The sequence below is a fragment of the Corythoichthys intestinalis genome, chromosome 10, assembly GCF_030265065.1.
Source record: "Corythoichthys intestinalis isolate RoL2023-P3 chromosome 10, ASM3026506v1, whole genome shotgun sequence".
In the NCBI taxonomy this organism is placed as follows: Eukaryota; Metazoa; Chordata; class Actinopteri; order Syngnathiformes; family Syngnathidae; genus Corythoichthys; species Corythoichthys intestinalis.
The window spans coordinates 30,600,808-30,619,081 of NC_080404.1; the positions used below are offsets into that span (position 1 = coordinate 30,600,808).

At 39.0% G+C, this 18,274-nt stretch overlaps 1 protein-coding gene across 38 annotated transcripts in view; it reads right to left on the minus strand.

The window, feature by feature from the left end:
* LOC130923110 (ankyrin-3-like) overlaps positions 1 to 18,274 on the minus strand; it is a 184,125-nt gene that overhangs the window by 89,787 nt on the left and 76,064 nt on the right. For all 38 annotated transcript variants that reach the window (XM_057848582.1, XM_057848580.1, XM_057848586.1 and 35 more), the window contains exons 2-5: positions 14,963 to 15,064; positions 6,287 to 6,385; positions 3,168 to 3,266; positions 1,073 to 1,171 (exon numbers count right to left, since the gene is read on the minus strand). In XM_057848582.1, the coding sequence (XP_057704565.1) occupies positions 1,073 to 1,171; positions 3,168 to 3,266; positions 6,287 to 6,385; positions 14,963 to 15,064 (399 nt within the window). The remainder of the gene's footprint in view (positions 1 to 1,072; positions 1,172 to 3,167; positions 3,267 to 6,286; positions 6,386 to 14,962; positions 15,065 to 18,274) is intronic.

Sequence of the window (18,274 nt, forward strand, 5' to 3'; positions counted from 1 at the left end):
ATATTTGCTGTTCATTTAACTTCTGCTGCTCGTTTTGTGAAATAGCGACAGTGCTGTCATGCTCATTAATGTTCCTCTCGGGTTCAAATTGAAAGGGCTGAAAAGATGACTCGTCTATGTCGCTAGAGTCATACTCTGAAAGCCCGGCAGCGTGACCCAGTGACATCACCACCCTGCGACATCAACAACAATGACAACATACAAGTTAATTTTACAAATTGTATAAAAACAATAACATCAAAAGGGTTTTCAATTAGGGCTGTCAAAATTATCGCGTTAACGGGCGTTAATTAATTTTTTAAATTAATCACGTTAAAATATTTGACACATTTAACGCACATGACCCGCTCAAATAGATTAAAATGACAGCAAAGTGTCATTTCCACTTGATCTTTGTGTTTTTCCGCCCTCTGCTGGCGCTTGGGTGAGACTGATTTTATGGGTTTCAGGCTTCAGCACCATAATTATGACATCAACAATGGTGAGCTACTAGTTAATTTTTTGATTGAACATTTTACAAACTTTATTAAAATGAAAATATTAAGAGGGGTTTTAATACAAAATTTCTATAACTTGTACTAACATTTATCTTTTAAGAACTACAAGTATTTCTATCCATGGATCGCTTTAATAGAATGTTAATAATGTTAATGCCATCTTGTTGATTTATTGTTATAATAAACAAATACAGTACTTATGTACAGTATGTTGAATGTATATATCGGTCTTGTGTCTTATCTTTCCATTCTAACAGTAATTTACATGAAAATATGGCATATTTTATAGATGGTTTGAATTGCGATTAATTACGATTAATTAATTTTTAAGCTGTGATTAACTTGATTATAAATTTTAATCGTTTGACAGCCCTAGTTTCAATATCAAATTATTTTAACTCATCGTAACGTTTATCTTTTAAGAACTACAAGTTTTTCTATCCGCGGTTCCCTTTAAACATGTTTTCACTTTTTCTCTATGCCTCAGGGGGAAAAAGTCTTGGCATTTCTGGTACTGAAAAAACATTATTGAGGAGGAAGTGCAGTAAATTGGTTCAGTGCTGTATGTTCAGTACCTCAGTGGCCATACTCTGGCTAGCGCTGTTCTCCAGAAGAAAGCGTACCACCTCCAGGTGATTCTCTTGAGCTGCCATGTACAGAGGAGTGAAGCCATTCTGCAGCACAGACAAAACGTTGCATAAAAATGAAAACTAAACATTTTGGAATATGATCGGTAACCAGTCAAAACAGACTTGGGAAGCAAGAGTTGATCGAAAGCAGGCACACAGAGCAACAATTACACATTCTTAACTCTGTGGGCAATAATGAGGTCTGCCAGTGAAGATACCCTGTTACAGGTTGCTTTGGATTGCTAAAACATAACAGATTAATAAAAACATTGGGTCCGTATCTGTTACAGTTTAAAAATGTGTAAAGACTGTGTCTGTGTTCACTAGCTATGTTTACATTCAGCCAATAACCCTTTTATAATTGGGTTTATGACATGAACCCTGCTACCAAGGCCATGTAAACACATTCAAAAGCCCGGATAAATTCAAATTCAGGTTTTAAAAAAAATAATGATTACTACTCCTGGGTTAACTCCATTCTAAACTGACTATCTGGCAATGTAAACAGCTATCGGGCTGTTCCTTTGTCATTTTTAGGACTTTGGAAAGGAATATGTTGATTAATGTGCAACTGTAAAATCAGTCACTAATGTAAACAAATTATTCCAAATATCATGTACAGTATGTCAACTTAGCCACTGTTTTTCTATTACACAAGTCTATGGTTTGACTAGATGAAACTCATCACCTCACTACAAAAGAGGCTTGAGGGGCAAATCCATAAACGGCCATATTTGAGAATGCAGATTACAGTGTGTGTGGGTGTACTGTAACATGCAAGACACTTTTTTAACATGTCCTGTTAAGCTGCTTAGACACGGAAAATAGTAAATCTAAGTGTCTTTAAAGGCTGATACAGTTCTAATGTGCCACATGGGAGTTAGGTGGACTCCCATTGTGATTGTTTATATTGTGTTGTTCATTCAGAGAATAGAGCTGGACAGACAAAGACTTTAAAGGGACAGAGAGAAAGAAAAAACAGAGGGAAAAGTAATACAGAAACAATTGAATATTTATGCTACATTATTTAAGTCGCACTTATCCTGATACGACTGCAAAACTGTTTCTTTTGGGATTCACCAATCACAAAATGCATATACCGTATTGGCCCGAATATAAGACGGTGTTTTTTGCATTGAAATAAGACTGAAAAAGAGGGGGTCGTCTTATATTCGCGGTCTAGACATTATACCCATTCACGACGCCAGATGGCGCCAGATATCATTGAAGCGATGTTCTATCATAACAGATCTCAGCTACTCTCCCGATTCACGACGCTAGATGGCGCCAGATATCATTGAAGCGATGTTCTGTCATGACAGATCTCAGCTTCTCTCAAGTTTAACCAGTTTGCAATTTTTTATTGCAATGTTTTTCCTTATTCAGATTTGTTTAAAGACTACAGTTACAGTTAGACTTCACTTTGATGGTACATGCAGTTATTGCAATTTTGTTGTTTTATCACAATAGGTTTATAAACCAGAAGCCATTCATTTACGAATGTGGATTCACTTTAGTTTAAATATTTAAATGTTCAGATATTAAAATTTGAGTGAGGGAAAATAACATGCTTTTTCTCTCAAATATATTGTTATAATCATTTGTTTTGGATGTACTGTAATTATTTTCTGTATAAAAATTAATTTGGTGTTCAAAAAGTCTTTTTTCAAACTTGAGTCTTAAAAGAGGTGGTCATCTTATAATCAGGGCCGTCTTATATTCGGGCCAATACGGTACTATATTACATACAGTAGAGAACATAAGCACTGCTTTGATGACTGTGGAAATAAAATAGAGGGGAAAAAAATAGAACTGTAAGACCTTGCTTTAACCTTGACGTGACAGAGCAGGCAGTAAAATGTGAGGCCGCCGGCTCTATGAAAGGTAGAAGCCTACTGGGCACCAAGCCAGATTGAGTGAGGAGTTATCAGCTGAGTGATTCCCCGGACTTCATGATAAAATGTCAAGTGAACTGACGACAGTTTTGGGGCTTTTTGTGTCTGCTTTTGCTTACATGATTAGTGTGTTGCAAACTACTCACCTGAGATTGTGCATTGACATTGGCTCCATTAGTGACCAGCTCTTTGACGACTTCCGTTTGGCCAGCCAACGAAGCTATGTGCAGGGCAGTGTTTCCTTTCTGGATTACATGAAACAACCACAGGAATGCTGTTAAGCTCTCACACACCTGTTCTCTGTGTGTGCACAGCCAAGTTTGTTTATATCCATGACAGTATCCTTGTGATTCCCTCACACCAATCAGACTTATGTTCCAAAGGCATTCAAGCTTTCACTGCTTACGCTGCCAACATTGTGTCATTTCCGATGCCACACGACCCGCACATAAATGAGCCCTCGCCAAGCCTCGATCGTAAATATGTTCGCAGGAGGCTTTTATGAACCTGCGCCGTCCTCTTGATGGCAAAAATGACCCCGCGTGTTGCCCCTTTAGCCTCGTGATGTACTGCACTGTTGCATGCATGTGATGTTCTTTAGCAGGGAAATTAGGTAATCATGTCTGCAAAGGAATGTATGTTCACAATGTAATATATAACCATCTATCCACTCCATCAGGGTGTTCAAGCCATGAAAATGCCCAAATACGGTGCTACCTCTAAATACGACCACATCGACATGTATACGATTCTTTCGACATACAAATTAAAACTTGACTAATTATCTGTCTCGACATATGAAATGCTCGAAATGCAACGATTTACGACAGCGCCGCAAATTCATTGTTTTCCCGCAAGACAGCACCACGTCGGATTTTCTTGTGAGAGAAATTCTCATGGATCCCCGGAAGGTTTGTGCAAGTGGTAGTAGTGGTGAAAAAAGGAAGAAAGTGACACTTGCCATTGAAATGAAGAAAGAAAATCATAGGAAAATATGAGCTTGTTACAATGCAGCCGGAATATGTCTCCTCCACACACGCGCTGTCTTCTCCGACCTAGTAACAATGCTTTTTTAAATTCTTATTTATTCAGAATTTATTTGTTTTATATGTGTCCAATTTATAGGGCAGCTGAAGAGCTTTTTGGATTTTGGTGTAATTTTACTAATATAAACTTTGGACGAGTTCGTCAAAACAACCATGTCATTATTAACTCGTAACTGCAAGGATAATTTGAGTTTTTTTAGTTTTTTTGCACTCCGTTAATGGTCCCTTCCCAAACCCGGGAGTGTGACGTAGGGAACAGAAGACTATCCACAACTGGCATAGCAGCAAAAACGATATTGGTGATATTTCCACCAAAGGGAACCATTCAGGATCGCTCTTTCGTGACACATTTACGCATTTTAATGCATTTGTTATATTAGACAAAACACCACTGTATGGCTCTACCTCCACAACCGCCATCTCCTCCGACCAGAGGTGAGTAGTAACGCGTTACATATACTCATTTACATTTACTGGAGTAACTTTTTAAGAAGAATTTACTTCTAAAGTAGTTTTACAAAGCCACACTTTTAACTTTTACTTGAGTAGATTTGTGAAGAAAAAAAACACTACCCTTAGTCCACTACTTTGGGCTGCACAAGAGTCATTACATTTTTCTTTTTTATCCGACATATTAGATTTATTTATTTATTTATTTATTGCCAACAATGTCAAGAGTATCTCAATCAATTTCACCGATGAGACGTCGCAACAATAATCACGACTCCATTATACCAATCCGAAGCAAGCTTGCCGTTCTATGTTCACACCAGCTTGTTCATTCACTTGGCGTCTTTAAAGCACCGTAAAAAATGAAGTATTTGATATAGCGCGCCGCCCTCAACTTGACTCGAATGCGCGGATTTTAACCTCTCTCCCAGTTTTTATTTAGCACTGATTGACCATGGAAGACCGGAGATATGATCTTTTCAATTTTATAGTAGTAACTATGAAGGAACTATAGTATTTAACAAATAAACTAGGAACTATTTTCTCCACTAAAGGGGAACTCATGCTCTTTGGACAAATAACGCTTCATTCCTGTCTATTTTTTCTCTCGCCGGAAGTCAAAGATTTGTTTTGTTTTGTTTTTCTGTAATGGGTTATTGTACAGTATCGTTATAATAACAACAGCTCATATAGATAAGTTTGTGCTGAGAGGAAAAAAACATCATTGTTGAAGAAAAAAAAAGCAGTCACTCACAATGTTACTCATTACTTGAGTATTGTTTTCATGGATATTTTTTTTTACTTGTACTTGAGTAAATTTTTTGGATGACTACTTTTACTTGAGTAATATTATTTTGAAGTAAGGCTGCTCTTAGGTGAGTAAAATTTTTGGAAAATAAGTAGGATAGTTTAAATACTAGTTCCAACAGTGCTTCTACCATTAGGTAAGTCATGCACTCACTATAGCCCCAACAGTGGGGTGAGTGCTCACTTGCAAAGTGTGCTACTATGTAGTTCTTTATCCTTGGGGTATTTTCGCAAAGGTATGTCGTTAGGACATCTGGGAACTTTTTTAAGGTGTAAAAAGAGACAGGTATGTCTATGAGTATGTCTCCTTTCCTAAGCATTTTTGCCATTGTAGGTGTCACCAATGTTATGCTTGAACTAACCCATGAACAAAGAACCACATAAACCTAACATGAGCTATCTTAGCTTTCACCCCCTCCTCACTGTAGCAAAAAAATGCATATGTAATGGCTAATGGCTGGTAGACATTTCCCAAAAAATCCCCAAGACCTTCTACTAATCCCTCAACTGCTAGAGGGTCAAAATTGCGAGCCTTTAATTAGGGAAACTCACTCATTCTTCTTGAATATTTTATCAAACTATGTGTTTGTCAGCAGAGGGTTTGTAGCCTGTGGCAGAAGGGCGGGTCGACAGAAACATTTGCCAGACATTAAAAGGGAAAATATACCCCACGCCCCTCCCAAAAGTGTTTCTTAGCGTCAGATAAAATGTGCCTTCAAAGGAGCAGACCTATCCAATAATGCATATTAATACCATTAGCCGAACAGCAGTGGGGTTGTTTAATTACTAATAATTCAAATAAATTCTTTTCATCCCTACCTATGAAGTACCACAGGCTAAGGCAGCACTCTTGCAGTAGCTTCAGTTTAATCCGTGCAGCTCATCCACAAATGAATGTGATCCAAATAGTGCTCTCTAAATCATTAGAGCGGCATTAGGTGAACGCGTGCAGGGTGGCTTACCTTGGTGGCTGCATCCACAGCAGCGCCGAGTTTTAGCAACTCAGCTACAACCTCCACATGCCCCTCTTTGGAGGCTAGATGGAGAGCGTTCAGGCCATTCTGACAATAGAAATAAGAATTAGAGGCCTGTCATGTGAGATTATATGTAAAAACATCATTGACTAATCATGTTTGACTTGAATTTGTCTCATATAGGCTAGGGTGACCATATTTTGATTTCCAAAAAAGAGGATACTCGGCCCGGCCTCTTAAATTTTACTTGAGGTATACTCAAAGATGCCTTATCACTTTAATATATTTAAAGTGTGCCTCCTCCGTCTGGATGGAAAAACTCAGTTTTATAGAAAAATAAATAAAAATAATAATAGCTATTTAACCAAAAACACAAATTCGCAGAGGCTTTGTTATTCCTAAAATAATAATGCGAAAAAACACTGGAATTAAATAGTATAATAAACTAGAAACTGCAATTTCGGGAGAAATTACACACCTTGGTCTTTCCTCTGTGGAGATACAGATCTTAGCCCCACTCAGGTCTATCAATAGAATGGATCATAATGCCAGTCATTGGCACTAAACATAGTTAAAGCCATTAGAAAAGATTGGGAGAATTGGACGTCCATGTCCGTCAATGGCAGCACCCTCCATAATTGTTAATGGAATCGGGGAAGTTTGGGGGACACGTCCTATTGATATCTAGTCATTTTCTGTTGATTTGGGAAAAAAAAAAAATTCCCATTGAAAATGAATGGGAAAAATTTTGGACGTCCATGGACGTCAATGGTATCAACTTACATAAGCGTCAATGGAATCCAAGTACATTGGCATCAATAAAATGAACAAACATGAAGAAATGCCATTGGAAATGAATGGGAAGTTTGGACGTCCATGAACGTCAATGGCATCACCCTCCATAAGCGGCAATGCAATCGGGGACATTTGGGGGACACGTCCTAATGATATCTAGTCGTTTTCTGTTGATTTGGGGAAAAAAAAAAAATCCCATTGAAAATGAATGGGAAAAATTTTGGACGTCCATGGACGTCAATGGTATCAACTTACATAAGCGTGAATGGAATCCAAGTACATTGGCATCAATAGAATGAACAAACATGAAGAAATGCCTTTGGAAATGAATGGGAAGTTTGGACGTCCATGGACGTCAATGGCATCACCCCCCATAAGCGGCAATGCAATCGGGGACATTTGGGGGACACGTCCTAATGATATCTAGTCATTTTCTGTTGATTTGGGGAAAAAAAAAAAAATTCCCATTGAAAATGAATGGGAAAAATTTTGGACGTCCATGGACGTCAATGGTATCAACTTACATAAGCGTCAATGGAATCCAAGTACATTGGCATCAATAGAATGAACAAACATGAAGAAATGCCATTGGAAATGAATGGGAAGTTTGGACGTCCGTGGACGTCAATGGCATCACCCTCCATAAGCAGCAATGCAATCGGGCACATTTGGGGGAAACGTCCTATTGATATCTAGTCATTTTCTGTTGATTTGGGGAAAAAAAAAAAATTCCCATTGAAAATGAATGGGAAAAATTTTGGACGTCCATGGACGTCAATGGTATAAACTTACATAAGCGTCAATGGAATCCAAGTACATTGGCATCAAAAGAATGAACAAACATGAAGAAATGCCATTGGTATTTAATGGGAAGTTTGGACGTCCATGGACGTCAATGGCATCACCCCCCATAAGCGGCAATGCAATCGGGGACATTTGGGGGACACGTCCTAATGATATCTAGTCATTTTCTGTTGATTTGGGGAAAAAAAAAAAATTCCCATTGAAAATGAATGGGAAAAATTTTGGACGTCCATGGACGTCAATGGTATCAACTTACATAAGCGTCAATGGAATCCAAGTACATTGGCATCAATAGAATGAACAAACATGAAGAAATGCCATTGGAAATGAATGGGAAGTTTGGACGTCCGTGGACGTCAATGGCATCACCCTCCATAAGCAGCAATGCAATCGGGCACATTTGGGGGAAACGTCCTATTGATATCTAGTCATTTTCTGTTGATTTGGGGGAAAAAAAAAAAATTCCCATTGAAAATGAATGGGAAAAATTTTGGACGTCCATGGACGTCAATGGTATAAACTTACATAAGCGTCAATGGAACCCAAGTACATTGGCATCAAAAGAATGAACAAACATGAAGAAATGCCATTGGAAATGAATGGGAAGTTTGGACGTCCCTGGACGTCAATGGCATCACCCTCCATAAGCAGCAATGCAATCGGGGACATTTGGGGGACAGGTCCTATTGATATCTAGTCATTTTCTGTTGATTTGGGGAAAAAAAAAAATTTCCCATTGAAAATGAATGGGTAAAATTTTGGACGTCCATGGACGTCAATGGCAGCACCCCCCATAAGCGTCAATGGAATTGGGGACGTTTGGGATATACGTCCTATTGATATCTGGTCATTTTCTGTTGATTTGGAGAAATGTAGTTTTTTCCCCATTGAAAATGAATGGGAAAAATTTTGGACGTCCATGTAAGTCAATGGCGGCACCCTTCATAAGCGTCAATGGAATTGGGGAAGTTTGGGGGACACGTCCTATTGATATCTGGTCATTTTCTGTTGATTTGGGGTAATTTTGTTTTTTCCCCATTGAAAATGAATGGGAAAAATTTTGGACGTCCATGGCAGACAATGGCATCGACATCCATATAGTCAATTGAATCCAAGTACATTGGCATCAGTAGATTCGACATGCATGGCCGTCAATGGCATCAATGCAATGTAAATTCCATTGGAAATCCCATTGGAAGTGAATGGGACTTTTCCCATTCGAAATGAATGGGATAGTTTTTGGCAAATTTCCGAGGAAGCGTAATTTTTTTCCAAATTCTGTATACAACTTTTATGCCCCTCACCGTCCCGGAATTTTTGATGCCCAAATTATGTGATTTGGTCAAAAATTGTAGGACTAGATACATTTTGAAACTTTTTTTTTTTTCACGGAAAATTGCCGTTTACGGACGAACGGAAAAATTTTCGGGGCCATTTGTAAAGTTTCCTGTGTCACGCGAAAATTCCGGTCGTGCCGATACTTGAACGGTGCCGATCGGTCTAACGGTTCGGGCTGTGAAGCGCGCGTTTTTTTTCCATTCAAAATGAATAGGAAAGTTTTTGGCAAATTTCCGGGGAACCGTAAATTTTTGCCAAATTCTGTATACAACTTTTATGCCCCTCACCGTCCCGGAATTTTTGATGCCCAAATTATGTGATTTGGTCAAAAATTGTAGGACTAGATACATTTTGAAACTTTTTTTATTTTTCGGAAAATTGCCGTTTACGGGCGAACGGAAAATTTTTCGTGGCGGTTTGAAAAATTCCCATCGTCACGCGAAAATTCCGGTCGTGCCGATACTTGAACTGTGCCGATCGGTGCTACGGTTTGGGCTGTGCGTTGGCTCAAAAAAACGCGGAGAATAAGATGAATAAATAATAAGTACAACTAGAAACTGCAATTTCGGGAGAAATTACACACCTTGGTCTTTCCTCTGTGGAGATACAGATCTTAGCCCCACTCAGGTCTATCAATAGAATGGATCATAATGCCAGTCATTGGCACTAAACATAGTTAAAGCCATTAGAAAAGATTGGGAGAATTGGACGTCCATGTCCGTCAATGGCAGCACCCTCCATAATTGTTAATGGAATCGGGGAAGTTTGGGGGACACGTCCTATTGATATCTAGTCATTTTCTGTTGATTTGGGAAAAAAAAAAAATTCCCATTGAAAATGAATGGGAAAAATTTTGGACGTCCATGGACGTCAATGGTATCAACTTACATAAGCGTCAATGGAATCCAAGTACATTGGCATCAATAAAATGAACAAACATGAAGAAATGCCATTGGAAATGAATGGGAAGTTTGGACGTCCATGAACGTCAATGGCATCACCCTCCATAAGCGGCAATGCAATCGGGGACATTTGGGGGACACGTCCTAATGATATCTAGTCGTTTTCTGTTGATTTGGGGAAAAAAAAAAAATCCCATTGAAAATGAATGGGAAAAATTTTGGACGTCCATGGACGTCAATGGTATCAACTTACATAAGCGTGAATGGAATCCAAGTACATTGGCATCAATAGAATGAACAAACATGAAGAAATGCCTTTGGAAATGAATGGGAAGTTTGGACGTCCATGGACGTCAATGGCATCACCCCCCATAAGCGGCAATGCAATCGGGGACATTTGGGGGACACGTCCTAATGATATCTAGTCATTTTCTGTTGATTTGGGGAAAAAAAAAAAAATTCCCATTGAAAATGAATGGGAAAAATTTTGGACGTCCATGGACGTCAATGGTATCAACTTACATAAGCGTCAATGGAATCCAAGTACATTGGCATCAATAGAATGAACAAACATGAAGAAATGCCATTGGAAATGAATGGGAAGTTTGGACGTCCGTGGACGTCAATGGCATCACCCTCCATAAGCAGCAATGCAATCGGGCACATTTGGGGGAAACGTCCTATTGATATCTAGTCATTTTCTGTTGATTTGGGGAAAAAAAAAAAATTCCCATTGAAAATGAATGGGAAAAATTTTGGACGTCCATGGACGTCAATGGTATAAACTTACATAAGCGTCAATGGAATCCAAGTACATTGGCATCAAAAGAATGAACAAACATGAAGAAATGCCATTGGTATTTAATGGGAAGTTTGGACGTCCATGGACGTCAATGGCATCACCCCCCATAAGCGGCAATGCAATCGGGGACATTTGGGGGACACGTCCTAATGATATCTAGTCATTTTCTGTTGATTTGGGGAAAAAAAAAAAATTCCCATTGAAAATGAATGGGAAAAATTTTGGACGTCCATGGACGTCAATGGTATCAACTTACATAAGCGTCAATGGAATCCAAGTACATTGGCATCAATAGAATGAACAAACATGAAGAAATGCCATTGGAAATGAATGGGAAGTTTGGACGTCCGTGGACGTCAATGGCATCACCCTCCATAAGCAGCAATGCAATCGGGCACATTTGGGGGAAACGTCCTATTGATATCTAGTCATTTTCTGTTGATTTGGGGGAAAAAAAAAAAATTCCCATTGAAAATGAATGGGAAAAATTTTGGACGTCCATGGACGTCAATGGTATAAACTTACATAAGCGTCAATGGAACCCAAGTACATTGGCATCAAAAGAATGAACAAACATGAAGAAATGCCATTGGAAATGAATGGGAAGTTTGGACGTCCCTGGACGTCAATGGCATCACCCTCCATAAGCAGCAATGCAATCGGGGACATTTGGGGGACAGGTCCTATTGATATCTAGTCATTTTCTGTTGATTTGGGGAAAAAAAAAAATTTCCCATTGAAAATGAATGGGTAAAATTTTGGACGTCCATGGACGTCAATGGCAGCACCCCCCATAAGCGTCAATGGAATTGGGGACGTTTGGGATATACGTCCTATTGATATCTGGTCATTTTCTGTTGATTTGGAGAAATGTAGTTTTTTCCCCATTGAAAATGAATGGGAAAAATTTTGGACGTCCATGTAAGTCAATGGCGGCACCCTTCATAAGCGTCAATGGAATTGGGGAAGTTTGGGGGACACGTCCTATTGATATCTGGTCATTTTCTGTTGATTTGGGGTAATTTTGTTTTTTCCCCATTGAAAATGAATGGGAAAAATTTTGGACGTCCATGGCAGACAATGGCATCGACATCCATATAGTCAATTGAATCCAAGTACATTGGCATCAGTAGATTCGACATGCATGGCCGTCAATGGCATCAATGCAATGTAAATTCCATTGGAAATCCCATTGGAAGTGAATGGGACTTTTCCCATTCGAAATGAATGGGATAGTTTTTGGCAAATTTCCGAGGAAGCGTAATTTTTTTCCAAATTCTGTATACAACTTTTATGCCCCTCACCGTCCCGGAATTTTTGATGCCCAAATTATGTGATTTGGTCAAAAATTGTAGGACTAGATACATTTTGAAACTTTTTTTTTTTTCACGGAAAATTGCCGTTTACGGACGAACGGAAAAATTTTCGGGGCCATTTGTAAAGTTTCCTGTGTCACGCGAAAATTCCGGTCGTGCCGATACTTGAACGGTGCCGATCGGTCTAACGGTTCGGGCTGTGAAGCGCGCGTTTTTTTTCCATTCAAAATGAATAGGAAAGTTTTTGGCAAATTTCCGGGGAACCGTAAATTTTTGCCAAATTCTGTATACAACTTTTATGCCCCTCACCGTCCCGGAATTTTTGATGCCCAAATTATGTGATTTGGTCAAAAATTGTAGGACTAGATACATTTTGAAACTTTTTTTATTTTTCGGAAAATTGCCGTTTACGGGCGAACGGAAAATTTTTCGTGGCGGTTTGAAAAATTCCCATCGTCACGCGAAAATTCCGGTCGTGCCGATACTTGAACTGTGCCGATCGGTGCTACGGTTTGGGCTGTGCGTTGGCTCAAAAAAACGCGGAGAATAAGATGAATAAAAATAATAAGTACAATAAAGTTGCACAATAACAATACCTTGTTCTTTCTTTCAGAAAGACCAAGGTAATAAAGTTGCACAATAACAATACCTTGTTCTTTCTTTCAGAAAGACCAAGGTAATAATGGTAGTTAGTAGAGATGCCGATCGATCGGGTCCGATCACGTCATTTTCAAAGTATCGGAATCGGCAAAAAAATATCGGCAATGCCTTTTTTTAATATATACTGGACTGTCTCAGGAAATTAGAATACACAATATTCTAATTTCCTGAGACAGTCCTGTATATATACACAGGACTGTCTCAAAAAATTAGAATATTGTGTATTCTAATTTTCTGAGACAGTCCAGTATATATTTTAATTAAATCGTTTTCTAATTGTATTTAACGTTACAGACATAATATGTTACACTCATCCAGAGTCTTTAGTTTAGGCTTAAGGTAGGGTTAACAAAAATATCCCGATATCGGCGGCAATTATTTTATTATAAAATGTGTCACGTTAAAATATACAACGCAATTAATGTATGCGCTGCACGACCCTCTCACTCATTGTAGCTCTCAATCTGTAATGACGCCGTTTTATTAATATAGGGAGATAAAGGCAACGCAAAATGAGTAGAGTGAATTTTGGCAACCTTCGGAGCCTTCCTTTAATTGGTTAAAGCCTTGCAATCCTCTCCCAATGATTAGAAATATCATGGGAAGCAATGTGGGGAAACAAGATGGCAATTGATCTTTGTCTTAACACCTTAAGTTATTTCCCAAAGCAGAGAAGATATATCCATTGGTAGCACGACACATAGTCATGGGTCCACTTCCCATTATGCATTTGGGATGGCCACAGTATCATTTACTGAAAGCTCAACAAATACACTAGATGGCAATATTTAGTCACAATATAAAAAGTCACAAGTCTTTCTATCCGTGGATCCCTCTCACAGAAAGAATGTTAATAATGTAAATGCCATCTTGAGGATTTATTGTCATAATAAACAAATACAGTACTTATGTACTGTATGTTGAATTTATATATTTGCCCGAGTTTTATTCATTTTTTTCTTAATGCATTGCCAAAATGTATATGATCGGGAAAAATTATCGGGAATGATTGGACTTGAACCGAGAGCAGAAAAAAGCAATCGTATCGGGAAATATCGGGATTGGCAGACACTCAAACTAAAACGATCGGATCGGGAGCAAAAAAACATGATCGGAACAACCCTAGTCGTTAGTAAATAATAGCGGTCTTTTCAATTGCTACTGTACAAATAAATAATCTGAAACAATGTTCTAAATAATACCACCTCTGTAGAAAATCCAACTTTAACAAAAAGCTAATTTCTTTTTCCGGTAAAATAATGTAAATTAAACCATGGCTTCAAAACTACCACTACAATTGTCATTGAGAAATCGTTATTCCCACTCAATTATTACTCTCAATCAATGTTTTAGATTACACGTAAACAATAATCAAAATAAACAGACAAACAATTCAACCAGCATGTTTCCAAACGCAGCACTTCAAAATTACATCTCCCATAATGCCTAGCGCAGCTTACCTCACTGACAGCTAGCACTGGTAGCCGAGGCAAAAATCAAATATTGCTATAAAAGTTCAATCATCAACAGCATAACGGTGCTACACCAGATTTTACAGATCACACAAGTACAAAGCTCCGACAGAAGTAAACAATTGCCGAAAATTTCTATCCAAAGTAGAAATGAGGTATTTTTGACTTAATTACACTTTTAGGTACATGAGCATTTGATTATATACGTATTGAACACAAGTCTTAACAACTGAGCAGGCTCTTTGGGAACACATCACAGGCCCGATAGTACCGTAGTATTCTGTGCAAATTGTCAGTCAAAATAAGGACATTTTGATGAACTTATAAAACCCCACCGGACGCCCAGAACAGGATGCGAAACGTGGACATGTCCGGGCAAAAGAAGACGTTTCGTCACACTAATATTGGCATGCTGTCAGAGTTCAGTATGAACAATTTAAAGACTTCAATAAATGTAACATACATGTTTAGGGAATGTGGGAGGAAGTCAGACTTCCTAAAGAAAAAAATAAGATGACTTAGCTGCCCTAAACTGTACAGGATATGTATGATCATACAGACTGTTTGTAACTTACCTGATTGCAAATGTTAATCTCGACCCCAGACTTGAGGTAGTCAAGGACCTTTTCAAGGTTTCCAGCCCGGGCAGCTCTCAAGTAACTGGCATTACTGTCAGACTGCAGAAAGGCAGGAAAAAGGAAGGGAAGGATATGATCAATTTAAATAGAAACTATAACCACTGGGACAAAATATACTGTACATTTCCATATACCAGGTAGAACTCAGTCATCATTCCTCAACCCAAACAACATCAAAAGAACAGTAAAGCTAGTATCCATGCATGTATGTGCTCCATCAAGTTTGCGATTTCCTTCTGGCCAGATAATGATTTAAAAAGCAAAACATCCTGTGGACAGAAGCCATATGGAAGCCAGCAGAGATCCTGCACACTGCTTCATCCCAGCCACGCACGTCATCCGTCACATCCCAAAGGACAGCGAGCTTCCTTCAAATCCAAAGCATGTTTTGATTCCCAGAGGCAATCCTGACACTGAGAGTTCTCGGCTGCAGCCTCCCTGAATGTGCTCGGCTGCCCTCTAAAACGAGGCTTTGTATACTAAAAGAAAAAAAAAAGATGAGGCAAGCATTTTTGCGCCCATAAGAAAATGTGAGCAAGGGAAGGAGGGAGGGTGAAAAAGCAGGAAAAAATAGCTGAAAAACTGAAGACGATGCTTTCCTTTCCCACCATGTTTACATTATCTAGCGCACTGGATTAAAGTGTACATTTTGTACATAGCAGAAGCGAGAGAGGTGTCGCTTCATAATAGATGATCACAAACCAAACAATGATTAATTCCAGAATTTTATTCAGCACAAGAACCTGCTCAACAAAGAATGAGGGCCTTATCCAGAAACAAAATGAGTAAACAAACCAGACAGAGCATCGCACTACGCAAAATATGGTTGTAAATGTGTTACAAAGTTCAATACTGATTACCCAGACCTTTAAACTTAATATCTCAGCCCCTAACAAGTAAAAATGTCTTCTTTTCTTAACAACCGCCCCCAGGACATGTTGGCTCTCATAACCTCTGCTACACCAACTGACTAGCTGTGGAATGTTGTAGAAAGTGCTTAAAATTAGATTGACCCAGTGAGATAGCTGAGGGTATTCTCCAATGACCAAATTAGCCAACTGATCTCAACCCAACATGGTATCATTTTTATTGATGGTAGTTGTTAAGGTTGTTTAAGGAAGCTGCATTGAAGGTCTGTAAGAAACACTGATAAGTTTGAGTTCAGTATATTAATATAACGCCTACTACTGTATATACCCGCGGTCCTCAATTAGCGGACCGCGGTCCACGACCGAACCACGACACACCTCTCTGTGGACCCACGGATGTACAAAAAAACGAAGAATAAAAACATTTTTTCAACATACCATACATCATTTGTATGAATCGCCAATCTATCGCTACGTGCTACTATTCTAATGCTAAATTCTGTTTTATTGTTACTCAAATATCTTACATGTTTTCACTTCTGTTGTCATCACTATGACAACGATGCGCTGATTGGCTGAGACAACCTGCGTGGACGCGCTGATTGGCTGAGAGAGCGTGCATGGATGCGTTGATTGGCTGAGAGCCTGCATGCTACTAGCTAGCGTGGACGGACCGCAGCAGTGTCAGCAACCTCAAACATGAGTCACACCCCGCACTTTGCATCTGTTTGTACATGCTCTCATGTGCTTTATTTTTCATTCAAGAACGTGAACGTTTACTGTGAGCAAACGTAATTTATTTATTTATTTCCCTGTGTTACCCCGGCACTCTCGCACAAAACGTGAAGCAACATTCACTAACACCACACATGCCACCAGTTGAAGATCACAACGTTAAGCAACACTCACTAACTCCACACGTGCCACCAGTAGAAGACCGAATCTAACAAAATGGCATGCTCAAATTTGACCAAGTGAAGAAAAGTGGACAACAAAAATTGCTGTTTCAATGAGGAATGGAATGACAAACATAAGAAGCCGTACTTTGATCGAGAAATAATAAAAGAGTGTGACTGAAGTGATGACAGCAGTGTTCAAAGGGAAAGAAAAAGAGGAAATGAGAACAAAAATCAGATATCACACTCAGATTTATCAACCACAAGACGCACTGAAGTACTGGTTGATGATGTGTGTAAACAGCTTTGTGACCCCCAAATGCCATTTCTCTCATTGAGCTGTGTTTTACAGTTAAAGTTACTGTCAATAATTGTTATGTTTGCACCTTGATGACAGAGCTTGTCATTTACGGTATGTTCTGAACAAGTGAACGTGTACTGTGTTTAACAGTTACAAAATGTACTGTCAATTATTATTGTTCGCACTTTAATGACAGATCTAGTCAATTTAGTGTACATGTGTAAACATTGTTCTTGCATGGTTTTTTTTTGTGTGTATTTTTATTTTAAGTCAAAAAAATGTTTGTTAATTTATTTTTATTTAATCAGAATGTACATTGCATTTTTGTTTGGTCCAAAGAAAACCACCTTTACCACCTTCGACCTGCCTTGTACTTGACCGACATTAACAAATGGACCCATGCTTGTGGATATGTGGATGGATAACTTTCTGCAGCCAAGACATTCAGCCAGGCTTAACCTTATAAAGAACAAGATAAAAACTGGGTGAAAGTATTCTTCCACATGTCATGCCTTAAATTCTGTTAGGTTTGTGCCCTAGTGTGTCTTGTCATGTGATTACCCATTGATTTAACCTGTTGTAGCCTGCTCCTTGTGTCTTGACCAATCTGTGTCCTTTTGTATCAACCAGCTGTGTCTCATTGTCCAGTTACCCCATGTCTGTATTTAAGTTCCCCATGTGCTGTCTGTTCTTGTTGGGTCATTCTGTCACAACGAGGGGGCAAGGTGGATCCAAATGCAGGAGAAACAGGGAGGTGAGGCAAGGTAGAGGAAAACTAAAAAATGTTTATTGATAGTTAACAAAAAACAAACAAACAAACAAACAAACAAAAGCAATGCGGACCAAACAAAAGGTATCAAAAATTACAAAAGCTGGGATCCCGGAATAACAAGGGCAAGAACTAGTGATGTAACGAGGTGCGGTAAGCATTCGGAGCGCGTGTCGAGTAATGAAGGGACGTTTCCGTGAAGTGTGTACTGAGGCTCGCTTCATTTAGGGGCGGTTCCGAAAACGATGACATCCGAAAACTCGCTGCCCAGCTGTACCACGTGATTGCTTCAGGAAGCGCTTTGGATTTTGCAGCGCGGTTTGACAGCTCGCTACATTATGAACACCTCTGGCCACATTCAAAATGTGGGTGTTTGAAAGAGAGTTGCGATCAGGTGAGCGTTTGGATAGTTTG